This window comes from Leucoraja erinacea, unplaced genomic scaffold, assembly GCF_028641065.1.
Source record: "Leucoraja erinacea ecotype New England unplaced genomic scaffold, Leri_hhj_1 Leri_1180S, whole genome shotgun sequence".
NCBI lineage: Eukaryota > Metazoa > Chordata > Chondrichthyes > Rajiformes > Rajidae > Leucoraja > Leucoraja erinaceus.
The window spans coordinates 1-27,290 of NW_026575430.1; the positions used below are offsets into that span (position 1 = coordinate 1).

A 27,290-nucleotide genomic window follows, 5' to 3' on the forward strand; every position below is an offset into this window, starting at 1 on the left:
AGGGGTCACACGCCCGGTCAGTGGGGTCAGGGGTCCACACGCCGGTCAGTGGGGTCAGGGGTCACACGCCAGGCCCGGTCAGTGGGGTCAGGGGCCCACACGCCCGGTCAGTGGGGTCAGGGGCCACACGGCCGGTCAGTGGGTCAGGGGTCAGGGTACACGCCCGGTCAGTGGGGTCAGGGGCCACATTGCCCGGTCAGTGGGGTCAGGGGGTCACACAAGCCGGTCAGGGGGGTCAGGGGTCACATGCCCGGTCAGTGGGGTCAGGGGTACATGCCTGGTCAGTGGGGAGGGGAGGAGCAATTTCACAGTGGGTGGAGGTGGGGGTGCCCGGTAAGGAGGAGGCGGGGAGGGGCTGGGGATCCAGGGTGGGGGGGGTAAGGGGGCGGGGACTGGGGTCAGCAGGGTGGGGGGGGGGGAAGGGGTTCGTGAGGGGGGTCATGGGGGTCACGGGGGGTCGTGGAGAGGGAGTCGTTCTCTTTATAACGTGTGTGTCTGTCGCAGGAAGTGAAACGGTCTGTACGCCCGCAGAGTACATGGAGTGCGCTGACCGAGCCCTGGGTGAGTCCCCCTCCCCCCCTGACCCCTCCCCCCTGCCCCCTGACCGTCCCCCCTGACCTTCTCCTCTGACCATCGCCCCCTGACCCCTCCCCCGACCCCTGACCCTCCGGACCCCTCCAACCCCCTCCCCCACTCCAGCCCCCACCGATGTCCACTTTGAGACACTGAACCCATGACCATAGCTGGACATGCCCTTCGGCCCTGCACCTGTTCTCAGTTCAATACTATCCCAGCCCCCCAAGGTGTCACCTTGACCTGCTGCCGTTCCCTGACGTTTGGGGTCACCTATGGACCAGTACTGGGACAGGCCTTTCGGCCCGACTGTATCTAAATTGGACTATCTTTGATCGGGCTTCACCTTGCACTAAACGTTATTCCCTTTATCCTGTATCTGTACACTGTGGACGGCTCGATTGTAATCATGTATTGTCTTCCCGCTGACTGGTTAGCACGCAACAGAAGCTTTTCACTGGACCTCGGTACATCACAGGCAACAGGCCCTTCAGCCCAACCTGCCCACACTGGCCAACATGTCCCATCTACACCAGTCTCACCTGCCCACATTTGGCCCATATCCATCCAAACCAGTCCTATCCAAGTACCTGTGTAGTAAGGAACTGCAGATGCTGGTTTACACCAAAGATACGTACCAAAATCTGGAGTAACTCAGCGGGACAGGCAGAATCACCTTCTCTCCACAGATGCTGCCTGACATAGAAACATAGACAATAGGTGCAGGAGTAGAGGCCATTCGGCCCTTCGAGCCTGCACCATTCCCCATTCAATATGATCATGGCTGATCATCCAACTCAGTATCCTGTACCTGCCTTCTCTCCAAACCCCCTGATCCCTTTAGTCACAAGGGTCACATCTAACTCCCTCTTAAATATAGCCAATGAACTGTGTGGCCTCAACTACCCTCTGTGGCAGAGAATTCCACAAGATTCACCACTCTCTGTGTGGAAAAATGATTTTCTCATCTCGGTCTGAAAAGATTTCCCCCTTATCCTTAAAACTGTGACCCCTTGTTCTGGACTTCCCCAACATCGGGAACAATCTTCCTGCATAGTGCCTGTCCAACCCATTAAGAATTTTCTATAAGATCCCCCCTCAATCTTCTAAATTCTAGCGAGTACAAGCCGAGTCTATCCAGTCTTTCTTCATATGAAAGTCCTGACATCCCAGGAATCAGTCTGGTGAGTTACTCCAGCACTCTGTGAAACGTCACCTATCCATGTTCACCACAGATGCTGCCTGACCCACTGAGTTACTCCAGCACTCTGTGTGTGTGTGTGTGTGTGTCTCGGTGAACTAAAGTAATTATTTCTGTAGACAACCTGCTAACTATGACGGACTTCATTTGCCGCTGTGACACGCCGTGCAGAGTGACTCGCTACAACAAAGAGCTGTCCATGGTCAAGATCCCCAGCCGAGGGTCAGCGAGGTTCCTGGCCAAAAGGTTCAACACCTCCGAGCAGAACATCAAGTACGCACACCCCTGTATTCAAGAGAGAGTTAGATTTAGCTCCTGGGGCTAACGGATTCAAGGGGATATGGGCAGGAACTGGAGTATTGTGTGCAGTTTTGGTCCCCTAATTTGAGGAAGGACATTCTTGCTATTGAGGGAGCCCAGCGTAGGTTCACCAGGTTAATTCCCGGGATGGCGGGACTGTCATACGCTGAGAGAATGGAGCAGCTGGGCTTGTACACTCTGGAGTTTAGATGGATGAGAGGAAATCTCACTGAAACATATAAGATTATTAAGTGTTTGGACACGCTAGAGGCAGGAAACATGTTCCCGATGTTGGGGGAGTCCAGAACCAGAGGCCACAAACAGTTTAAGAATAAGGGGTCGGCCATTTAGAACGGAGACGAGGAAACACTTTTTCTCACAGAGAGTTGTGAGTGTGTGGAATTCTCTGCCTCAGAGGGTGGTGGAGGCCGGTTCTCTGGATACTTTCAAGAGAGAGCTAGATAGGGCTCTTTAAAGATAGCGGAGTCAGGGGATATGGGGGAGAAGGCAGAAACGGGGTACTGATTGGGGATGATCAGCCATGATCACATTGAATGGCGGTGCTGGCTCGAAGGGCCGAATGGCCTCTACTCCTGCACCTGTTGTCTATGTTATTACGTTCAAACATGAAAGGTGCAGAATTAGGCCATTCGGCCCATCTGGTCATGGGCCGGCACGGTGGTGCAGCGGGTAGAGCTGCTGCCTCACAGCGCCAGAGACCCGGGTTCCATCCCGACTATGGGCGCTGTCTGTACGGAGTTTGGTTTAGTTTAGAGATACAGCGCGGAAACAGGCCCTTCGGCCCACCGAGTCCGTGCCGACCAGCGATCCCCGCACACTAACACTATCCTACACACACTGGGGGACAATTTACATTTACACCAAAGCCAATTAACCTACAAACCTGCACGTCTTGGAGTGTGGGAGGAAACCGGAGCGCCCGGAGAAAACCCACGCAGGTCACGGGGAGAACGTGCAAACTCCGTACAGACAGCAGCGCCCGTAGTCGGGATGGAACCCGGGTCTCTGGCGCTGTGAGGCAGCAGCTCTACCCGCTGCACCACTACCGTGCCGCACGTTCTCCCAGCGACCACATGGGTTTGCTCGGGTGCTCCGGCTTCCTCCCACTCTCCATTGGGGGGGGGTGGGTTGAGTTTATTGTCAGAGGATTATTTAGGATGGGGGGGGAAGGGGGGGAGGTCTGGTGGTGGGGGGGGGAGGTGAAGGTGTTCGGGAGGGGGGGGGGAACTGTAAGTCCCAATGATACTAACCCCAGGATGTGTATCTGTACCCCCCCCCCCCACTCCACCACCCACCCACCCCTCCCCCCCCTTTCCCCCCACTCCGCCCCCCCCAACTCCGCCCCCCCCACAGGGAGAACTACCTGGTGCTCGACATCCACTTTGACAGCTTTGAATTATGAAACCATCGAACAGAAGAAAGCTTACGATGTGGCCGGCCTATTGGGTGAGGGGTTGGGGGAGGGGGTGATAGGTCAGGTCAGGGGTGAGGGGTGAGAGGTGAGGGGTGGGGGTGAGGGGTGAGAGGTGAGGGGTGGGGGTGGGTGGGGGTGTGGGGTGAGGGGGTGAGGGGGTGAGGGGGTGATAGGTCAGGGGTGAGGGGTGAGGGGGGTGGGTGGGGTGAGGGGGTGGGGGTGAAGGGTGGGGGGGTGAGGGGTGAGGGGGTGGGGGGTGAGGGGAGGGGGGTGATAGGTCAGGGGTGAGGGGTTGGGGTGGGTGGGGGTGAGGGGTGAGGGGGAGGGGGAGGGGGGTGATAGGTCAGGGGTGAGGGGTGGGGGGGTGAGGGGGTGAGGGTGGGGGTGAGGGGTGAGGGTGAGGGGTGAGGGGTGAGGGTGAGGGGTGGGGGGGGGGTGATGGGGTGAGGGTGGGGGGTGGGGGGTGAGGGGTGAGGGTGGGGGTGGGGGTGAGGGGTGAGGGTGGGGGGTGGGGGTGAGGGGGGTGAGGGGTGAGGGGTGAGGGGTTGGGGCGAGGGGTGAGGGGTGAGGGGGTGAGGGGTGAGGAGGGTTTTGGGGAGGGGTGAGGAGTTGGGGTGGGTGGGGGTGGGTGGGGGTGAGGGGTGGGGGTGAGGGGTGAGGGGTGAGAGGTTAAGGGCTAGGGTTTACCCAGCAGGTTGTGACCATGAAGGGTGGGACAGACGCACAGAGTCTCTTGCCCAGAGTAGGGGAATCGAGGACCAGAGGACACAGGTTCAAGGTGAAGGGGGAAAGATTGAATAGGAATCTGAGGGGTAACTTTTCCACACAGAGGGTGGTGGGTGTATGGAACGAGCTGTAGGAGGAGGTAGTTGAGGCTGGGACTATCGCAACGTTTAAAAGACATTGAGATGGGTACATGTGTCGGAAGGAACTGCAGATGCTGGTTTACACCAAAGAAAGACGCAGAGTGCTGGAGAACTCAGTGGGTCAGGCAGCATCTGTGGAGAGAACGATGCGTTTCATTCTTCAGACTGAGACGACACCTATTTCCTTCGCTCCATAGATGCTGCCTCACCCGCTGAGTTACTCCAGCATTTTTGTCTACCTTCGATTTTTCCAGCATCTGCAGTTCCTTCTTAGACAAGTACGTGGATAGGTCAGGTTTGGAGGGAGAAGGGCCAAATGCTGGCGTTTGGGGGCGAGTGTAGACGGGGCATGTGAGTCAGCATGGGGGGGGATGGGCCGAAGGGCCAGTGTCCGTGCCGTGAGACTCTGCGCTGACCCCACTCTGGACCATTTACAGGGGACATCGGTGGCCACATGGGGCTGTTCATCGGAGCCAGCATCCTCACCATCCTGGAGATCCTCGACTACCTGTATGAGGTGAGAGATCCATGCCGGGCGGAGAGAGGGGGGGGGTGGGGGCTGGGAGACCCCATGGGCACACGCCGTCAGTGGGCAGAGAGGGGGGTACAACCGAGGGTGGGTGTCAGACCGGGAGCTGTGACCAGCAGCATGTCAGGGTTCAAAGATAGACACTGTGACAATAGACAACAGGTGCAGGAGTAGGCCATTCGGCCCTTCGAGCCTGCACCACCATTCAATATGATCATGGCTGATCATCCAACTCAGTATCCCATCCCTGCCTTCTCTCCATACCCCTGATCCCTTTAGCCACAAGGGCCAACATCTAACTCCCTCTTAAATATAGCCAATGAACTGTGGGCTCAACTACCTCTGCGGCAGAGAGTTCCAGAGATTCACCACTCTCTGTGTGAAAAAAGTTCTTCTCATCTCGGTTCAAAGATAGACACAGTGACAATAGACAATAGGTGCGGGAGTAGAGGCCATTCGGCCCTTCGAGCCAGCACCGCCATTCGATATGATCATGGCTGATCATCCACAATCAGTACCCCATTCCTGCCTTCTCCCCATATCCCCTGACTCCACTATCTTTAAGAGTCCTATCTAGCTCTCTCTTGAAAGCATCCAGAGAACCGGCCTCCACCGCCCTCTGAGGCAGAGAATTCCACAGACTCACCACTCTCTGGGAGAAAAAGTGTTTCCTCGTCTCCGTTCTTAATGGTTTGCCCCTTATTCTTAAACTGTGGCCCCTGGTTCTGGACTCCCCCAACATGTTTCCTGCCTCTAGCGTGTCCAAACACTTAACAATCTTATATGTTTCAGTGAGATTCCCTCTCATCCTTCTAAACTCCAGAGTGTACAAGCCCACAGCCGCTCCATTCTCTCAGCATATGACAGTCCCGCCATCTCGGGAATTAACCTGGTGAACCTACGCTGGGCTCCCTCAATAGCAAGAATAGTGCTGGAGTAACTCAGCGGGACAGGCAGCATCTGTGGAGAGAAGGAATGGGTGATGTTTCTAGTCGAGACTCTTCTTCAGACTGATGCCAGGGTTCAATGCCGGGCTCATTCCTGGTAAAGAGGGTAAAAAAAAATAGAAAAAACACACACTCACACTCACACACACACACACACTCACACTCACACTCACACACACACTCACACTCACACTCACACACACACACACACACACACACACACACACACCAACCTCCCTTCCATCGCCTCCATCTACACCTCACGCTGCCTCGGCAAGGCCAGCAGCATCATCAAGGACCAGTCTCACCCCCGGTCACTCCCTCTTCTCCCCTCTCCCATCGGGCAAGAGGTACAGAAGTGTGAAAACCAACGCACACACACCTCCAGATTCAGGGACAGTTTCTTCCCGGCTGTTATCAGGCAACTGAACCGTCCTCTCACCAACTAGAGAGCGGTCCTGACCTCCCATCCACCTCATTGGTGACCCTCGGACTATCCTTGATCGGACTTTGCCGGCTTTACCTTGCACTAAACGTTATTCCCTTTATCCTGTATCTGTACACTGTGGACGGCTCGATTGTAATCATGTATTGTCTTTCCGCTGACTGGTTAGCGCGCAACAGAAACTTTTCACTGTACCTCGGTACACGGGACAGTAAACTGAACCGCACTAGGGGTGGGCACGTGGTCATGAGGGGTGTGGGGACAGAGAACGGTGACAGCCCGTTGCCCCTGGGGAGGGGGTCTCATGTAGAGGGTGCAGGGTTTGGGTGAGAAATGGGAGATTAAAGTTCAAGTGTGTCTAAGTAAGTAAGTGCATTTATTGGCCAAGTATTCACATACAAGGAATTTGCCTTGGTGCTCCGCCCACAAGTAACAACATGACTAAAATACACTAATAATAATAACACATTAATGATAAAACACCATTGATCAAGAATGTGAAACAACAAAGTTTTAGACACACCCCCAGCACGGAAACAAAATAGAGAGAGTACAGAGCAGATTTACTAGAATGTTGCCTGGGTTTCAACAACTAAGTTACAGAGATAGTGGTTGAATAAGTTAGGTCTTTATTCTCTGGAGCGCAGAAGGTTAAGGGGGGACGTGATAGAGGTCTTTAAAATGATGAGAGGGATAGACAGAGTTGATGTGGACAAGCTTTTCCCTTCGAGAATAGGGAAGATTCAAACAAGAGGACATGACTTCAGAATTAAGGGACAGAAGTTTAGGGGTAACATGAGGGGGAACTTCTTTACTCAGAGAGTGGTAGCGGTGTGGAATGAGCTTCCAGTGGAAGTGGTGGAGGCAGGTCCATTGGTATCATTTAAAAATAAATTGGATAGGCATATGGATGAGAAGGGAATGGAGGGTTATGGTATGAGTGCAGGCAGGTGGGACTAAAGGGAAAAAAGTTGTTCGGCACGGACTTGTAGGGCCGAGATGGCCTGTTTCCGTGCTGTAATTGTTATATGGTTATATGGTTATATGGTTATATGGTTATATGCTGCAAAATCGAAGGTACACAAAAAGAGTCTGAAGAAGGGTTTTGGCCCGAAACGTTGCCTATTTCCTTCACTCCATAGATGCTGCTGCACCCGCTGAGTTTCTCCAGCATTTTTGTCTACGTCCTCTGGCAGCTCGTTCCATACACCCACCAGAGACCCCTCAGATTCCTATTAAAATCCTTCCCCCTTCACCTTGAACCTACAGTGTCCTCTGGTCCTCGATTCCCCTACTCTGGGCAAGAGACTCTGCCCGATCTATTCCTCTCATGATTTTATACACCTCTATAAGATCTCCCCCTCATCCTCCTGTGCTCCATGGAATAGAGACCCAGCCTACTCAGGGGGGGGAGGGGGGAGAGGGAGGGGAAAGATGTGGGGGGGGAGGGCATGGGGAGTTGGCCCCATGTGATTCAACGTGCATGTTATGGTGCAGCTGCTGCGAGGGACCGGCTGCAACGGATCCTGCGGCCTCAACCGCCCTCAACTAAGAGACTCAGGGACACCATCGCAACCCTGGGAATGGACAAACATCAGACTGGTGAAAACCCCCCCAACTGCCCCACCCCCTCCCCCCCCCCCACCCCCACGCACCCTACACCCCCACCTCAGTGCTTCTCCTCTCACAGTCCAGCGCCCCTGCACACTCACAGGTTCGATCCTGATGATGGACGCTGTCTGTACGGAGTTTGCACGTTCTCCCCGTGACCGCGTGGGTTTTCTCCGGGTGCTCCGGTTTCCACTCACACTGTCCCTTGTGTGTGTTTTGTATAGTGACATTAGACAGCAGTACAGGAGTAGAGGCCATTCGGCCCTTCGAGCCAGCACCGCCATTCAATGTGATCATGGCTGATCATCCCCAATCAGTACCCCGTTCCTGCATTCTCCCCATATCCCCTGACTCCACTATCTTTAAGAGCCCTATCTAGCTCTCTCTTGAAAGCATCCAGAGAACCGGCCTCCACCGCCCTCTGAGGCAGAGAATTCCACAGACTCACCACTCTCTGTGAGAAAAAGTGTTTCCTCGTCTCCGTTCTAAATGGCTTACCCCTTATTCTTAAACTGTGCGTGGCCCCAGGTTCTGGACACCCCCAACATCGGGAACATGTTTCCTGCCTCTAGCGTGTCCAAACCCTTAATAATCTTATATGTTTCAATGAGATCTCCTCTCATCCTTCTAAACTCCACAGAGTGTACAAGCCCAGCCGCTCCATTCTCTCAGCATATGACAGTCCCGCCATCCCGGGAATTAACCTGGTGAACCTACGCTGCACTCCCTCAATAGCAAGAATGTCCTTCCTCAAATTAGGGGACCAAAACAGGACTGAGGGAGGCTGTCATAGTCCACAGCGTGAGATTCTGATCCACTGCAGAAACGGGCAGAGAAATGGCAGATGGAGTTTAATCCCTGCAGGTGTGAGATGTCGAATGTAAGATTCAGTTCATGTGATGGCCTATAACAGCCGTTAGCTATCGATGTCCAGAGGGATGTTGGGGTCCATGTCCACAAGCTCCTGGGTCAGGCAGCAACACAGGTGGACAGAGCGGGTGGTGATGAAGGCGTACGTTACATAGAAACATAGACAATAGGTACAGGAGTAGAGGCCATTCGGCCCTTCGAGCCTGCACCGCCATTCAATATGATCATGGCTGATCATCCAACTCAGTATCCCGTACCTGCCTTCTCTCCATACCCTCTGATCCCCTTAGCCACAAGGGCCACATCTAACTCCCTCTTAAATATAGCCAATGAACTGGTCTCAACTACCCTCTGCGGCAGAGAGTTCCAGAGATTCACCACTCTCTGTGTGAAAAAAGTTCTTCTCATCTCGGTTTTAAAGGATTTCCCCCTTATCCTTAAGCTGTGACCCCTTGTCCTGGACTTCCCCAACATCGGGAAGCAATCTTCCTGCATCTAGCCTGTCCAACCCCGTAAGAATTTTGTAAGTTTCTATAAGATCCCCCTCTCAATCTTCTAAACTCTAGCGAGTACAAGCCGAGTCTATCCAGTCTTTCTTCATATGAAAGTCCTGACATCCCAGGAATCAGTCTGGTGAACCTTCTCTGCACTCCCTCTACGGCAAGAATGTCTTTCCTCAGATTTGGAGACCAAAACTGTACGCAATACTCCAGTTGTGGTCTCACCAAGACCCTGTACAACTGCAGTAGAACCTCCCTGCTCCTAGACTCAAATCCTTTTGCTATGAAAGCCAACATACCATTCGCTTTCTTCACTGCCTGCTGCACCTGCATGCCTACTTTCAATGACTGGTGTACCATGACACCCAGGTCTCGCTGCATCTCCCCCTTTCCCAATCGCTTGCCTCCATCGCTCGGTGGGTCGGGTCGGGGCGTGGAGTACAAGAGTCAGGAAGTCACCGTGCAGCTTTATAGGACAAGCTTGGGTCAGGCCACATTTGTAGTATTGCCTGCAGTTCTGGTCGCCTCCATTACAGGAAGCATGTGGGGGCTTTGGAGACATTTGGTGCAGAGGAGGTTTACCAGAACGATGCCGGGATTAGAGGGTTTCAGCTACAGGGGGAGGTTGGACAGACTTGCATTGTTTTCTCTGCAACGTCAGAGGTTGAGGGGAGACCTGATAGATGTTTATAAAATGATGAGAGCCGTAGATAGGGTAGACAGTCACAACCTTTCCCCCAGGGTGGAGATGTCCAAGACTAGAGGGCGCAGCTTTAAGGTGAGAGGGGCAAAGTTTAAAGGAGATGTGTGGGGCAGGTTTTATTTACACAGAGGGTGGTGGGTGCCTGGAACGCGCTGCCAGGGGTGGGGGTGGAGGCAGATACGATCGTGGTGTTTAAGAGGCTTTTGGATCGGCACATGGATATGCAGGGAATGGAGGGATACGGATCACGTGCTGGCAGAGGGGAGTTGGTCTTGGCATCATGTACGGCACGGACATTGTGGGGCCGAAGGGCCTGTTCCTGTGCTGGACTGGTCTGTGTTCCATGTTGTGTGTTCTGTGTCTCCACAGAGTTCGTGTGAGACGTCGAGGAGACCAGAGGGAAGAGTCTACGTGTCAACGCTGCGGCCGCAATCCCCCCACCCCCCACACCACACCATCCCCTTCCAGGACTTTGCCTGCTGACCGCTGCCCCCTCCCCCCACTCGCTCACCACTACCTCCCCTCCCCCCCAACTCCACCCCACCCTCCTCCACACTCTCCTTCACCATCCCTGCTTCCTTCCTCTCTCCTCCCCACCCTCCTTTTCACATGTTTTCTCACTCCGGTTTGCTAACCTTCCTCTCTCCCCCCTCCCCCCCACCCAAACTGAGCCCCCCCCCCCCCCCCCTCCCCAGAACCTCCCCCTTGACCTCCCCAACCCCCCCCTCCCCCGCCTGCCGACAACTCCCCCATCAGAGTCCGTCCCCATCCCCCCCCGCTCTCCCAAAGCCTCGAAACCCCCCAAACTCACCCCCTGGCAAACCCAACACCCCCACCCCAGTGACAATCACGTGTCCCCCTCCCTGCACCCTCTCCCCCTCCTCCTCCTCTCTCCCTCCCACCCTTGCCCCATCCACCTGGACTCTGCTGGAGTTCTGCTGGAGTTCTGCTGGAGTTCTGCTGGACCTGCTGGAGCTCTGCTGGACCTGCTGGAGTTCTGCTGTAGTTCTGCTGGACCTGCTGGAGTTCTGCTGGACCTGCTGGAGCTCTGCTGGAGTTCTGCTGGAGCTCTGCTGGAGCTCTGCTGGACGTGTACCGCTGTCCTTGGATCACAGCTGAAGCTCTGATGGGACTGTGGTGTCGTTCTGCTGGAGGCCTGGAATCACGACTGGAATCCTGCTGGAACTGTGCTGGGATTTCTGGAGCTCTGCTGGAACATACTGGAGTCCTTGGATCACAGCTGGAGTTCTGCCGGACAGTGTGGGATTGTAGAAACACAGACAATAGGGGCAGGAGGCCATTCGGCCCTTCGAGCCAGCACCGCCATTCAATGTGATCATGGCTGATCATCCCCAACCAGTACCCCGTTCCTGCCTTCTCCCCATATCCCCTGACCCCACTAGCCACACTAGCTCTATCTAGCTCTCCCTTGAAAGTATCCAGGGAATTGGCCTCCACTGCCTTCTGTGGCAGAGAATCCCACAGATTCACAACTCTCTGGGTGAAAATGTTTTTCCTCATCTCAGTCCTAAATAGAAACATAGACAATAGGTGCAGGAGTAGAGAGGCCATTCGGCCCTTCGAGCCTGCACCGCCATTCAATATGATCATGGCTGATCATCCAACTCAGTATCCTGTACCTGCCTTCTCTCCATACCCACTGATCCCTTTAGCCACAAGGGCCACATCTAACTCCCTCTTAAATATAGCCAATGAACTGTGGCCTCAACTACCCTCTGTGGCAGAGAATTCCACAGATTCACCACTCTCTGTGTGAAAAATGTTTTCCTCATCTCGGTCCTAAAGGATTTCCCCCTTATCCTTAAACTGTGACCCCTTGTTCTGGACTTCCCCAACATCGGGAACATGTTTCCTGCATCTAGCCTGTCCAATCCTTAAATAATTTTATATGTTTCTATAAGATTCCCCGTCATCCTTCTAAATTCCAGCAAATCTGGACTGTGCTGGAGCCTGTGGACAAGGGCCGGAGCTCTGCTGGGATATCCCAGTGTACTCACCCCCCTCTCCCACCCTGCCCACCCCTCCCGACCAGACACGTCACCTATCCATGTTCTCCACAGATGCTGCCTGACCCGCTGAGTTACTCCAGCACTCTGTGAAACGTCACCTATCCATGTTCTCCACAGATGCTGCCTGACCCGCTGAGTTACTCCAGCACTCTGTGAAACGTCACCTATCCATGTTCTCCACAGATGCTGCCTGACCTGCTGAGTTACTCCAGCACTCTGTTAAATGTCACCTATCCAACATCCACAGATGCTGCCTGACCCGCTGAGTACTACTCCAGCACTCTGTGAAACGTCACCTATCCATGTTCTCTCACAGATGCTGCCTGACCCGCTGAGTTACTCCAGCACTCTGTGTCTATTTTTGTAAACCAGCATCTGCAGTTCCTTGCGTCCCCCCCTCTATGCGTGTCCGTGTACACGTGTGTGCTTCTCAACACGTGAATCTTGATGTGCTCACATGTGCATAGTTGGTCCTTAGTTCATATGTGTGTGTGTGTGTGTGTGTGTGTGGCGCTACCTCACCCCTCCTCCCCCCACCCCTCCCCTTCCAATCCCCCCACCCCTCCCCTCCCTCCCCCCCCACCCCTCCCTCACCCCCATCCCCTCCCCTCCCTCCCTCACCCCACCACAACCCCTCCCCCACTCCAGGAGGGGGATGGGGGGGGGGGGTATGTTCTATTGGCCGTGGCCCCCCCCCCCCCAGCGGTCAGTCTGGGTCGGACACTGTGAGCCGTTTGTAGGTTTTATTGGCGTGCGTTACAATGTGATTGGGCAACAACGATCGTCGTATCATCGTGGTGAAGTGTTCACATTCACATTCACAGAATAAATGGTATCTCACCGCATCCGTGTCCTGGCTCTGGCACTGGGCACCTCAACCACCCCACCACCCGCACACTCCCTAACGCACATCTGGAATGGAGTAGGCACATCTGGAATGGACTAGTCACATCTGGAATGGACTAGGCACATCTGGAATGGACTAGGCACATCTGGAATGGACTAGGCACATCTGGAATGGACTAGGCACATCTGGAATGGACTAGGCACATCTGGAATGGACTAGGCACATCTGGAATGGACTAGGCACATCTGGAATGGACTAGGCACATCTGGAATGGACTAGACACATCTGGAATGGATTAGGCACATTTGGAATGGACTAGACATATCTGGAATGGATTAGGCACATTTGGAATGGACTAGGGACATCTGGAATAGATTAGGCACATCTGGAATGGACTAAGCACATCTGGAATGGACTAGGCACATCTGGAATGGACTAGGCACATCTGGAATGGACTAGGCACATCTGGAATGGAGTAGGCACATCTGGAATGGTTTAGACATATCTGGAATGGCACATCTGGAATGGACTAGGCACATCTGGAATGGTTTAGGCACATCTGGAATGGACTAGGCACATCTGGAATGGACCAGGCACATCTGTAACTGGACTGACCCTGACTGACATTGGCCTTCATCAGCCTTCATTGAGTACAGAAGTTGGGAGGTCATGTTGCAGTTGTACAAGACGTCAGTGAGACCGCATTTAGAATATTGTGTTCAGTTCTGGGCACCGTGTTATAGGAAAGATATTGTCTATATTGTTAGGCTGGAAAGGGTTCAGGGAAGATTTACGAGGATGTTGCCAGGACTAGAGGGTGTGAGCTACAGGGAGAGGTTGAGTAGGCTGGGTCTCTATTCCATGGAGCGCAGGAGGATGAGGGGGGATCTTATAGAGGTGTATAGAATCATGAGAGGAATAGATCGGGTAGATGCACAGAGTCTCTTGCCCAGAGTAGGGGAATCGAGGACCAGAGGACACGGGTTCAAGGTGAAGGGGAAAAGATTTAATAGGAATTTGAGGGGTAACTTTTTCCACACAGATGGTGGTGGGGGGTGTATGGAACGAGCTGCGGGGAGAGACTAGTAGTTGAGGGGGGGGACTATCCCAACGTTTAAGAAACAGTTGGTGGGTGGGTACTATGGATAGGGCATGGTTTGGTGGGACTATGGTAGAAACGCATGTTGGGTCAGGGTGGGACTAGTGTAGATGGGGCATGTTGGCCGGGGTGGGACTAGTGTAGATGGGGCATGTTGGCCGGGGTGGGACTAGTGTAGATGGGGCATGTTGGTCGGGGTGGGACTAGTGTAGATGGGGCATGTTGGCCGGGGTGGGACTAGTGTAGATGGGGCATGTTGGTCGGGGTGGGACTAGTGTAGATGGGGCATGTTGGCCGGGGTGGGACTAGTGTAGATGGGGCATGTTGGCCGGGGTGGGACTAGTGTAGATGGGGCATGTTGGGCTGGGTGGGACTAGTGTAGATGGGGCATGTTGGTCGGGGTGGGACTAGTGTAGATGGGGCATGTTGGCCGGGGTGGGCAAGTTGGGCCGAAGGGAAGTAGCTGGGCTTTCGCCACTCCCCCCAACACAGGGCCAATGAGCTGACCCCACCTGGCAGTGGGCACTCTGACCCCTGACCCTGGCAGTGGGCACTCTGACCCCTGGCCCCGGGTATCGTGACCTCTGGTCTCAGGCTACACCGGTTCATTACAGCGTTTGTCGGCACTGGGCCTGTACTCGCTGGAGTTTAGAAGGATGAGCGGGGGACCTCATTGAAACGTACAGAATAGTGAAAGGCCTGGATAGAGTGGATGTGGAGAGGATGTTTCCACTAGTGGGAGAGTCTAGGACCAGAGGGCACAGCCTCAGAATTAAAGGACGTTCCTTTAGGAAGGAGATGAGGAGGAATTTCTTTAGCCAGAGGGTGGTGAATCTGTGGGAATTCTTTGCCACAGACGCACGCACACGCACACGCACACACACATACACACACACACACACACACACGCACACACACACACACACACATGCGCACACACACACACGCACACACATACGCACACACACGCACACACACACACACATACACACGCACACACCCACACACACACACGCACACACTCGAGAGACACACACAGCACACAGAGACAGTGACTCTCTCTAACAGTCCAAGGTCTGTGGGGGGGGGGGTTGGGGTGGGGGGGGTCAGGGTGGAGGAGTGGGGGGATTGTGAAGGAGGGGGGGGGTGGAGTGAGGGGGGGGGGTGGGGGTGGAGGGGAGGGGGGGGGGGGGGGGTGGGGGGTTTTGAAGGGGGGAGTGGGGTGGGGTTGAAGGGGGGGGTGTGGGTGAGGGGGGGGGGGGTACCCCATCATGTGCTGTTGCTGTGTTCGGGGGGGAAGAGCAGTGCGGCCAGCTGTGCCCGTGACCCCATGCCCATCAGGTCACTGTGCCGACACCGCCTGTAAAGGTCATCGGTGACGTGAGGGTCACATTGCCGGTGTCCAGCAGCGTGGAGCAAGGCGGGCTCTGCGGCGCGTAGAACATGGAGGCCGGAGAACTGCAGGAAGAGCTGGTACAGGTCCAGGCCGTCCAGCAGCTCGTCGGGGTCAAGGGCCAGAGTGGCCGGATTGGCGGGAGAGGCGGCACGGACACGTGCGGCCATGTAGTCGGCGTTGTAGAAACACGCCGTGGAGAAGGAGTCGCGGTCAAAGTGGCCGGAATCCCGCAGCAGGTCCGGCCGTCCGGCCCCTGACCCTGACCCCACGGTGAACTCCTGGAAGGGCACGGGGAAGAAGACTTGGCGTTGACTGATGGCGTTCATGCGACAGCGGTTCAGCAGCTCGGGGCCGGGCCGAGCGGCCGTAGACAGCAGCAGGAGTAGCGCATCAGCTGCCTGCCTCCTGGACACCAGGTCGATCAGGCGGAGCGGGGCCGGAGAGAGGCTGCGGACACTGACCCACGGCAGGCGGGACCCGGGGTAACGGCGTTCCCACTGCGCCAGCTCGCCCTTGACCCCCGCAAACACGTCGTCTGTCCCGAGCAGCTGGGCCTCGGCCGGACTGTAGACCAGGACCAGGGTCAGCAGAGCGTTATCGCCGCTGACCAGCGCGGTGGCGGCAAAGTGGCGGAGGAACGGGCCGGTGTCGGCGCGCTGGCCGGAGGTGACGGGCAGCAGGAGGTGGACACGGGCAGCCTCGGTGACGTGGGGCATGGGCACGATGTCCAGGGGGCCGAGCGGCCGCAGCAGGTGGACGCGGCGAGTGATGGAGGCGGTACGGCCGCGGGCAGTGGCGGCACGGAGGCGAAGGTCCAGCGTGTACTCCATGCCCCGCGTGGGGTCAAAGCGCCGGTAACCGTTGACCAGCCGCTCCTTGGTCAGCTCCAGCCACGGAGCGTGCCGAAGGTTCAGCTCGGACACTGCCGTGGCCACGATGGCCGCAACGTCCAAGCGGTCAGCCCCGCGCAGCGGGCACTGCGGTGCCCCGTCCGCACACCAGCACAGTTGCTCCTCACTGAAGTATTCCCAGCGCAGGACCTCAAACCTGGACGATGGCCGGAACGGGCTATGGATGCCCAGTGGCCAGTTGTCCAGTGGGCCCTGGGTCCCAGCCTCTGCCACAGAGTCCAGGCCACTCACATTACGCAACTCCTCCTGTGGGACAGACAGAGAAAGACCACTCAGCCCCATTGGGATAGTACACAGAACTGGGCACACTGACCACTGGGATAGCACACACTAGAGGCAGGAAACATGTTCCCGATGTTGGGGGAGTCCAGAACCAGGGGTCACACACACAGTTTAAGAATAAGGGGTAAACCATTTAGAACGGAGACGAGGAAACACTTTTTCTCACAGAGTGGTGAGTCTGTGGAATTCTCTGCCTCAGAGGGCGGTGGAGGCCGGTTCTCTGGATACTTTCAAGAGAGAGCTAGATAGGGCTGTTAAAGATAGCGGAGTCAGGGGATATGGGGAGAAGGCAGGAACGGGGTACTGATTGGGGATGATCAGCCATGATCACATTGAATGGCGGTGCTGGCTCAACGGGCCTCTGAGGCAGAGAATTCCACAGACTCACAACTCTCTGTGAGAAAAAGTGTTTCCTCGTCTCCGTTCTAAATGGCTTACCAAAGGTGTCCACATTTTTGTCCACCAAAGTACTTGTTTAACTGTTCTGCCATTCCCTTGTTTCCCATTATAAACTCACCTGTCTCTGTCTGTAAGGGACCTACATTTGTCTTCACTAATCTTTTCCTCTTCATATATCTAAAGAAACCTTCAGTCAGTTTTTATATTCCCCGCAAGCTTTCGTTCATGCTGTTTCCCCCTCGATTAACCCTTTGTCCTCCTCTGTTGAGTTCTAAATGTCTCCCAGTCCTCTGGTTTGCTGCTTCCTCTGGCCAATTTATCTGCCTCTTGCTTGGATTTAACACGATCCTTGACTTCCCTGGTCAGCCAAGGTTCAAGGTTGCAGCTCAGTTTATCGTCACATGTACTAGTTAAGGTTCAGCCGCCTTCCTCGTTTTATTTTTTCGCCAGACAGGGATGAACAATTTCTGGATTTCATCCATGCCGTCTTTAAATCTTTGCCATTGCATCTCCACCGTCAACCCTTGAAGTTTCATTTACCCGTCTGTCCGAGCCGATCCCCGTCTCATCGCATCGAAGTCTTTATTCACGTTCAGGACCCCGGTATTTAGTTCAGTTAGACAATAGACAACAGGTGCAGGAGTAGAGGCCATTCGGCCCTTCCAGCCAGCACCGCCATTCAATGTGATCATGGCTGATCATCCCCAATCAGTACCCCGTTCCTGCCTTCTCCCCATACCCCCGATCCCTTTAGCCACAAGAGATTAAATAGGCAGCTCTGCTCTAATAAATTCTGTCACATCTACACTTATTATTGATTGTGAATGATCAGCCATGATCATATTGAATGGCGAATGGTGCAGGCTCGAAGGGCCGAATGGCCTCTACTGCACCTGTTGTCTATGTTTCTAGCCCCACTGCCCCCCTCCCACAATGTACCACTCCCCCACCCCAGCCCCCACAATGCACCACTCCCCCACCCCCCGCCCCATCCCCCCCACAATGCACCACTCCCCCCCCCCCCCCACCCCACAATGCACCACTCCCCCACCCCCCACTCCCACAATGCCCCACTCCCCCACCCCCCCAGTCGGCCAGTACCTGTAGGGCTCGGATCTGTCTGTACGTGTCCTCCAGCTCCAGCTGTGTGAAGCGTTTGTGCAGCAGGAACATCTGGATGGGCTCCAACACGGGGTGCAGTGTCATGGCCCCCCTAAACCCAGCTCCCTCATCCCCGTCTCTCTCGCCCCCCTTCCCCAGCTCGTAGAACCTGTAGCGGGAACCCTGCGGGGATAGACCAGTCGCAGCGTGAGACAGTACCGAGACAGGCCCTTCAGCCCCAACCTCCCCATACTAGCCCACACCGCCCAACACGCCCCCATCTACACTAGTCACACCGCACAACACGCCCCCATCTACACTAGTCACACCTGCCTGCGTTTGGCCCATATCCCCCCAAACCTGTCCTATCTCAGTCTGGAGAAGGGTCTCGACCCAAAACGTCACCCATTCCTTCTCTCCACAAATGCTGCCTGACCCGCTGAGTTACTCCAGCACTCTGTGAAACGTCCCTATCCATGTTCTCCACAGATGCTGCCTGACCCGCTGAGTTACTCCAGCACTCTGTGAAATGTCACCTATCCATGTTCTCCACAGATGCTGCCTGACCTGCTGAGTTACTCCAGCACTCTGTGACATGTCACCTATCCATGTTCTCCACAGATGCTGCCTGACCCGCTGAGTTACTCCAGCACTTTGTGTCTATCTTCAGTTTAAACCAGCATCTGCAGTTCCTTCCTGCACCCTATCCATGTACCTGTCTAACTGTTTCTTAAACGTTGGGACAGTCCCAGCCTCAACTACCTCCTCTGGCAGCTCGTTCCATACACCCACCACCCTCTGTGTGGAAACGTTACCCCTCAGATTCCTATTAAATCTTTCCCCCTTCACCTTGAACCCGTGTCCTCTGGTCCTCGATTCCCCTACTCTGGGCAAGAGACTCTGTGCATCTACCCGATCTATTCCTCTCATGATTTTTTCCACCTCTATAAGATCTCCCCTCATCCTCCTGCGCTCCATGGAATTGTTGATCGGGTAGACAGACGCACAGAGTCTCTTGCCCAGAGTAACTTCTGCAGAGTACCTCTTGCCCAATGGGAGAGGGGAGAAGAGGGAGTGACCGGGGGTGAGACTGGTCCTTGATGATGCTGCTGGCCTTGCCGAGGCAGCGTGAGGTGTAGATGGAGGCGATGGAAGGGAGGTTGGTTTGTGTGTGTGTGTGTGTGTGTGTGTGTGTGTGTGTGTGTGAGTGTTGTGTGTGTGTGTGTGTGTGTGTGTGTGTGTGGGTGTGTGTGCGTGTGTGTGTGTGTGTGCGTGTGTGTGTGTGCGTGCGTGTGTGTGTGGTGTGTGTGTGTGTGTGTGGTGTCTGGGCGTGTGTCCACAACTCTGTGCGTGCTTTGTTGCTGGTCCCAAACGCGTGCTGCGATGCTTCCGTGTTTGTGCTGTCTGTGTGTGCGGTGATTTTGTGTTGGTGAGTGTGTGCGTCTGTGACGCACTTTACTTGGTGTGCGTGTGCTGGTGTGTGTGCCTGTACACAGTGTGTGTGGTGTGTGTGGTGTGGCGTGTGTGAACGTATGCGTGGTGTGTGTGTGTGTGCATCCACTGCCGTGTGTGAGCCTATCTGTGCCCGTGATGATCTGGGCTGCGTCCACAACTCTCTGTGCTTTGTTGCTGGTCCCAATCCGTGCTGTGATGCTTCCCGATAAAATGCTCTCTACAGCAGCGGGGATTGAGAGGGGGTGAGGACAGCTCTCTGACGCACTTTACCCCTGTGGGGATCAGCTGGACACAGGCTGCCTGTACACAGGACGCAGCTGGATACAGCTGGACACTGGCTCCCTGTCCAACAGCCCTTGGCAGGGCCTCTCATCCACTGCCAGTGTCCCCCCTTCTCTCTCCCCATCCAACAGTGTGCTGAAACCCATCCCACCCCTCTTGCTCTCCCCACTCTCTCTCTCTCCCTCAACTTCACCCCCCTCTCTCCCACTTTCTCCCACCTCAACACCCCCTCTCCCTCACCCTCCTCTCTCTCTCCCTCATCCCCGCCTCTCTCCTGGTGCAGGTGTGTGCAGGTAACGGTAGTCGAGGACACACCTGCCCCCTCCCCCTCCCCCTCCCCCTCTCCCCCTCACCTGGTGCAGGTGTGTGCAGGTAACGGCCAGGTAGTCGAGGACACACCTGCCGAGCCACTCGTCGTGCCTGCTGCTGATGATGTCAGTACGACAGCTGTCCAGATGTGGCTGTAGTTTGTCCAACAGCTGGCGGGAGAGCAGGAATCCAAACTCCGCCCTGCAGTAGCGGCCGGTCCCATCCCCGCCGATGAACTCCTCGGGCCGTCCCATGTACAGGTCCGTGTCGATGCTCATGTGTTCCACCAGCGCCCGCAGGCGGTCTCCTTGCGTGTACGTGTTGTCAGGCGTGAAGTAGAACCAGTCGTACTCGCCGGCGTGATGCTCGAACATGTAACGTAGCGTGTGGTACATGTTCCACACGGGCCGCTCCTCCCCGTGCGTGACCACGTACATGCCGTGTGGCAGGCGGCGCCCACGCATGCCCGTGAAGAACAGAACCTTGTCCGTGTGTCCAGCCAGTGTGCGGTTCACCGCCACGCCTAGCGTGTTCAGTGTCGTCTTGGACGTTAACACGCCAACCAGCAGCCGGTCACGCATGCCCAGCTCCGTGCTGATGTAGCGTGTCCTGTAAACACGCACATGCACATGTCAATCCCTCCCTCCGCCTACAATACGCACACGTTAAATACAACACGCACATGTTACATACAACACGCACATGTCAATCCCTCCCTCCACCTACAACACGCACACGTTATATACAACACGCACACGTCAATCCCTCCCTCCACCTACAACACGTTACATACAACACGCACACGTCAATCCCTCCCACCACCTACAACACGTTACATACAACACGCACACGTCAATCCCTCCCTCCGCCTACAACACGTTACATACAACACGCACACGTCAATCCCTCCCTCCACCTACAACATGCACACTTTACATACAACACACACACGTTACATACAGCGCGGAAACCGCCCCTTCGGCCCATCTAGTCCGTGCCAACCAGTGGGCTTGTATTCGCTGGAATTTAGAAGGATGAGAGGATATATCATAGAAAAATGTTAAATTCTTAGAGGATTGGACACGCTAGAGGCAGGAAACATGTTCCCGATGTTGGGGGAGTCCAGAGCGAGGGGTGACAAAGGACAATAGACAATAAGTGCAGGAGGAGGCCATTCGGCCCTTCGAGCCAGCACCGTCATTCAATATGATCATGGCTGATCATCCCCAATCAATGCCTCGTTCCTGCCTTCTCCCCATATCCCCTGACTCTGCTATTTTTAACAGCCCTATCTAGCTCTCTCTTGAAAGCATCCAGAGAACCGGCCTCCACCACCCTCTGAGGCAGAGAATTCCACAGACTCATAGAAACATAGACAATAGGTGCAGGAGGAGGCCATTCGGCCCTTCGAGCCAGCACCGGCATTCACTGTGATCATAGCTGATCGTCCCCTATCAATAACCCGTGCCTGCCTTCTCCCCATATCCCTCGACTCCACTAGCCCCTAGAGCTCTACCCAACTCTCTCTTAAATCCATCCAGTGACTTGGCCTCCACTGCCCTCTGTGGCAGGGAATTCCATAAATTCACAACTCTCTGGGTGAAAAAGTTTTTCCTCACCTCAGTCTTAAATGACCTCCCCTTTATTCTAAGACTGTGGCCCCTGGTTCTGGACTTGCCCAACATTGGGAACATTTTTCCTGCATCTAGATTGTCCAGTACTTTTATAATTGTATATGTTTCTAAGAGAACCCCCTCATCCTTCTAAACTCCAGTGAATACAAGCCTAGTCTTTTCAATCTTTCCTCATATGTGTGAAAAAGTGTAAATTTCACAGTTTAAGAATAAGGGGTCGGCCATTTAGGACCGAGATGAGGAAATCTTTTCACCCAGAGAGTTGTGAATCTGTGGAATTCTCTGCCACAGAGGGCAGTGGAGGCCAATTCACTGGATGTTTTCAAGAGAGAATTAGATTTAGCTCTTGGGGCTAACGGAATCAAGGGATATGGGGAGAAGGCAGGAACGGGGTACTGATTGTGGATGATCAGCCATGATCATATTGAATGGCGGTGCTGGCTCGAAGGGCCGAATGGCCTATAGTCTATTGACTCCCCTTTCACTCCTAAGAGAATTCAAGAGAAGACAATTCGAGATAAGCTAGCGTTTATTTCAAGAGGGCTTGTATTAGGCGGCCGATTAGGAAAAGGGGAGATGCAACGAGACCTGGGTGTCATGGTACACCAGTCATTGAAAGTAGGCATGCAGGTGCAGCAGGCAGTGAAGAAAGCCAATGTTATGTTAGCATTCATAGCAAAAGGATTTGAGTATAGGAGCAGGGAGTTTCTACTGCAGTTGTACAGGGTCTTGGTGAGACCACACCTGGAGTATTGCGTACAGTTTTGGTCTCCTAATCCGAGGAAAGACATTCTTGCCATAGAGGGAGTACAGAGAAGGTTCACCAGACTGATTCCTGGGATATCAGGACTTTCATATGAAGAAAGACTGGATAGACTCGGCTTGTACTCGCTAGAATTTAGAAGATTGAGGGGGGATCTTATAGAAACTTACAAAATTCTTAAGGGGTTGGACAGGCTAGATGCAGGAAGATTGTTCTCGATGTTGGGGAAGTCCAGGACAAGGGGTCACACAGTTTAAGGATAAGGGGGAAATCTTTTAGGACCAAGATGAGAAAAACATTTTTCACACAGAGAGTGGTGAATCTGTGGAATTCTCTGCCACAGAGGGTAGTTGAGGCCACAGTTCATTGGCTATATTTAAGAGGGAGTTAGATGTGACCCTTGTGGCTAGAGGGATCAGGGGGTATGGAGAGAAGGCAGGTATGGGATACTGAGTTGGATGATCAGCCATGATCATATTGAATGGCGAATGGTGCAGGCTCGAAGGGCCGAATGGCCTCTACTCCTGCACCTATTGTCTATGTTTCTATACAAAAACAGGGATGCAACGCTGAGGCTCTATAAGGCGCTGGTCAGGCCAAATTTGGAATATTGTGGGCAGTTTTGGGCCCCGTATCTGAGGAAGGATGTGCCGGCTCTGGTGAGGGTCCAGAGGAGGTTTACAAGAACGATCGCAGGAATGAGTGGGTTAACATACGATGAGCGTTTGTCGGCGCTGGGCCTGTACGTCGACCACCCCGGGCCGCGGTGTTTGAGCCGGCCCGTTGTGGGGTTCGGTGAGCCGCGGGTCTGTCTGTGCCATCGCCCGGTGGGGTATCGTCTCAGCGCAGAGGGAGAGGAGGGGGGAAGAGATTCCAGCCCGAAGATTTTTGCCTCCATCACAGTGAGTGGACCCACTGTGGTGGATGTTAACTTGTATGTATGACTGCAGGCACGAAATTTCGTTCAGACTGTAAGGTGTGAATGACAATGAAAGTAATTCTAATCTATTCTACTCGCTGGAGTTTAGAAGGATGAGCGGGGACCTCATTGAAACACAGAATAGTGAAAGGCCTGGATAGAGTGGATGTGGAGAGGATGTTTCCACTAGTGGGAGAGTCTAGGACCAGAGGGCACAGCCTCAGAATTAAAGGACATTCCTTTAGGAAGGAGATAGAAACATAGAAATTAGGTGCAGGAGTAGAGGCCATTCGGCCCTTCGAGCCTGCACCATTCGCCATTCAATATGATCATGGCTGATCATCGAACTCAGTATCCCGTACCTGCCTTCTCTCCATACCCTCGACAGAGAGTTCCAGAGATTCTCTCCATACCCTCGCGGCAGAGAGTTCCAGAGATTCACCACTCTCTGTGTGAAAAAAGTTCTTCTCATCTCGGTTTTAAAGGATTTCCCCCTTATCCTTAAGCTGTGACCCCCTTGTCCTGGAACTTCCCCAAACATCGGGAGCAATCTTCCTGCATCTAGCCTGTCCAACCCCTTAAGAATTTTGTAAGTTTCTATAAGATCCCCTCTCAATCTCCTAAATTCTAGAGAAGTATAAACCAAGTCTATCCAGTCTTTCTTCATAAGACAGTCCTGACATCCCAGGAATCAGTCTGGTGAACCTTTCTCTGTACTCCCTCTATGGCAATAATGTCCTTCCTCAGATTTGGAGACCAAAACTGTACGCAATACTCCAGGTGTGGTCTCACCAAGACCCTGTACAACTGCAGTAGAACCTCCATGCTCCTATACTCAAATCCTTTTGCTATGAAGATGAGGAGGAATTTCAAGATGAGGAGGAATTTCTTTAGCCAGAGGGCGGTGAATCTGTGGGATTCTTTGCCACAGACGGCTGTGGAGGCCACGTCAGTGGATATATTTAAGGCAGAGATAGATAGATTGTTGATTAGTGCGGGTGTCAGGGGTTATAGGGAGAAGGCAGGAGAATGGGGTTAGGAGGGAGAGATAGATCAGCCAATGGCGGAGTAGACTAGATGGGCCGAATGGCCTGATTCTGCTGCTGTCACATGATAATGAAACAAAACCCGTTGACCAACAAACAATACGATTAGATTGATTTAGTTTTGAGATACAGCACGGAAGCAGGCCCTTCGGCCCATCAAGTCCCTGCCACCTCGCCTACACTGGAGACAAACCCGGACAGGTCACGGGGAGAACATGTAAACTCCACACAGACAGCAACTGTCAGACTGTGTGATACAGACAGACTCGTCCCCACTAGTCCTGTACCCCAGTGTTATATACACACCTGTACCCCATCTACACACCTGTACCCCATACACACACCTGTACCCCATACACACACCTGTACCCCATACACACACCTGTACCCCATATACACACACACCTGTACCCCATATACACACCTGTACCCCATACACACACCTGTACCCCATATACACACCTGTACCCCATACACACCCCTGTACCCCAGTTTGTTCCCGTGAACCCCAACACTAACCTGACTGTCTTCTTGTTGGGCTTCTTGTTCCTGGCCGCCTTGTACGGGACGATTCTGGGCTGGAAGTTGTCGGGGTTGTCGGGGACCGCGGGGTTGGCCGGGGGCTCGGGCCCCGCGGGGACAGAGTTGGCGTGGCGGACACGGACCCCCGGGCTGTCCCTGGACCCCGGACATGGCTCCTCCACCCAGCTGATGCTCAATAGGCTGAGGGTGAAGCCCAGAGAGATGCCCACGGCCACTGGACCCGCTGGCCGCAGCCAGGCCAGTAACGCCAGGGGCCGCATCCTGGCCCGCTGGACACTGGACACTGGGGTCTAGCCACTGGCCACTGGGTCACTGGGCTCTGGGCTCCGGACACTGGACACTGGGGTCTAGCCACTGGCCACTGGGTCACTGGACACTGGACTCCGGGGGCCACTGGCCACTGGGTCACTGGGCTCTGGACACTGGACTCCCGGGGTCTGGCCACTGGGTCACTGGGCTCTGGACACTGGGGTCTAGCCACTGGGCACTGGGCTCTGGACACTGGGCTCTGGGCTCCGGACACTGGGCTCCGGGGTCTAGCCACTGGACACCGGGCTATGTACACAGGACTCTGGGTCACTGGGCTCCGGACACTGGACTCCGGGGTCTAGCCACTGGACACCGGGCTATGTACACAGGACTCTGGGTCACTGGGCTCCGGACACTGGACTCTGGACTCCGGACACTGGACTCTCGGGGACTGGCCACTGGGCTCTGGACACTGGGCTACCATACAGCGGGCTCCGGACAGCGAACTAACGGCACCAGGACAATGAGCTCCCGGACACTGGGCACCGGTCGGTGCAGCGACTGCGGGCGGTCACTCACTCACTCAGCCCCGGGTCCGGGCTCCGGCCACGGCGGGTCTGGGCCGCGCTTTGTCCGTCCGCGCCTCCTCCTGACGTGTCCGCCCCTCCCCTCAAACCCCACCCCCCACACACTGACCCTCCCACACACCCTCCCACTGACCCTCCCACAAACCCTGCTGTGTCTGCAGCCCTCAGCCCAAAATCTTCACCCCTCTCTCTCTCCTCCCTCCCTCTCCTCCTCCCCCTCCCCCTCCCTCTCTCTCCCCCTCTCCCCCTCTCCTCCCTCTCTCCTCTCCCCTTCTCCCCCTCTCTCTCTCCCTCTCTCCCCCCTCCCCCTCTCTCCCCTCTCCCTCTCCCCCTCTCCCCCTCTCCCTCTCTCCCCCTCTCCCCTCTCTCTCTCTCTCTCTCTCTCTCTCTCTCTCTCTCTCCCCCTCTCTCTCCCCCTCTCCCCCCCTCTCCCCCTCCCTCTCTCTTCCCCCTCCCTCTCCCCCTCTCCCCCTCTCCCCCTCTCCCCCTCTCCCCTCTCCCGCTCTCTCCCTCTCCCCCTCTCCCCCTCTCTCCCCCTCTCCCCCTCTCCCTCTCCCTCTCCCTCTCTCCCTCTCTCTCCCCCCCCTCCCTCTCCCCCTCTCTCCCTCTCTCTCTCTCTCTCCCCCTCTCTCCCCCTCCCTCCCCCTCGCACCCCCCCTCACACACCAATTTACCTCTCTCCCTCTCCCCCTCTCCTCCTCTCCCCCTCCCTCATTTTCAACAGATATATTTAAGGCAGAGATAGATAGATTCCTGATTAGTGCGGGTGTCAGGGGTTATGGGGAGAAGGCAGGAGAATGGGGTTTAGGAGGGAGAGATAGATCAGCCGTGATTGAATGGTGGAGTGGACTCGATGGGCCGAATGGCTTGATTCTGCTCCTGTCACTTATGACCTCATGTGCTGTTGAAGGAGTGCAGGGGATTCAGTGGTGGCTTGTGTTTATTTAGTTTGGAGATACAGACCCGTTGAAACAGGCCCTTCGGCCCCACCGAGTCCGTGCCGACCAGCGATCCCCGCACACTAACACATTCCTACACACACTGGGGACAATTTACATTTACACCAAAGCCAATTAACCTACAAACCTGCACGTCTTTGGAGTGTGGGAGGAAACCGGAGCGCCCGGAGAAAACCCACGCAGGTCACGGGGAGAACGTGCAAACTCCGTACAGACAGCGCCCGTAGTCGGGATGGAACCCGGGTCTCTGGCGCTGTGAGGCAGCAGCTCTACCCGCTGCACCACCGGGATGCCCGCAGTGTGGGGAGGTTGTGCTGAGCAGAGAGAAGGAACTGCAGATGCCGGAGTCTGGAGCAAAACACAGAGTGCTGGAGTAACTCAGCGGGTCAGGCAGCATCTGTGGAGAACACGGATAGGTGACGTTTCACAGAGTGCTGGAGTAACTCAGCGGGTCAGGCAGCATCTGTGGAGAACACGGATAGGTGACATTTCACACGCA

General features: G+C 55.0%; 1 protein-coding gene and 1 long non-coding RNA gene across 2 annotated transcripts; one reads left to right on the forward strand and one right to left on the reverse strand.

Moving 5' to 3' along the window:
- Positions 1 to 503: 503 nt before the first annotated feature.
- Positions 504 to 7,803, forward strand: LOC129715451 (uncharacterized). Its single transcript, XR_008726500.1, has 5 exons — positions 504 to 561; positions 1,894 to 2,047; positions 3,449 to 3,541; positions 4,813 to 4,892; positions 7,794 to 7,803. It is a non-coding gene; the product is annotated as an uncharacterized LOC129715451 (long non-coding RNA).
- Positions 7,804 to 15,215: 7,412 nt separating this feature from the next.
- LOC129715452 (chondroitin sulfate synthase 2-like) lies at positions 15,216 to 25,356 on the reverse strand. The gene is made up of 4 exons (XM_055665341.1): positions 24,973 to 25,356; positions 20,136 to 20,700; positions 18,046 to 18,228; positions 15,216 to 16,509 (listed from the first exon to the last, which is right to left on the reverse strand). Exons 1-4 carry the CDS (start codon positions 25,254 to 25,256, stop codon positions 15,226 to 15,228), a joined length of 2,316 nt encoding a protein of 771 aa, XP_055521316.1. The 5' UTR covers positions 25,257 to 25,356; the 3' UTR covers positions 15,216 to 15,225.
- Positions 25,357 to 27,290: the final 1,934 nt, after the last annotated feature.

Excerpts from the sequence above, each read along its gene's own strand:
- LOC129715452 (XM_055665341.1), bottom strand. The coding sequence starts at position 25,256 with ATGCGGCCCCTGGCGTTACTGGCCTGGCTGCGGCCAGCGGGTCCAGTG. Across the intron at positions 18,229-20,135 it reads CCTGCACACACCTGCACCAG|GGTTCCCGCTACAGGTTCTA; the intron begins GTGAGGGGGAGA and ends CTATCCCCGCAG. Across the intron at positions 16,510-18,045 it reads GACAGATCCGAGCCCTACAG|GAGGAGTTGCGTAATGTGAG; the intron begins GTACTGGCCGAC and ends TCTGTCCCACAG.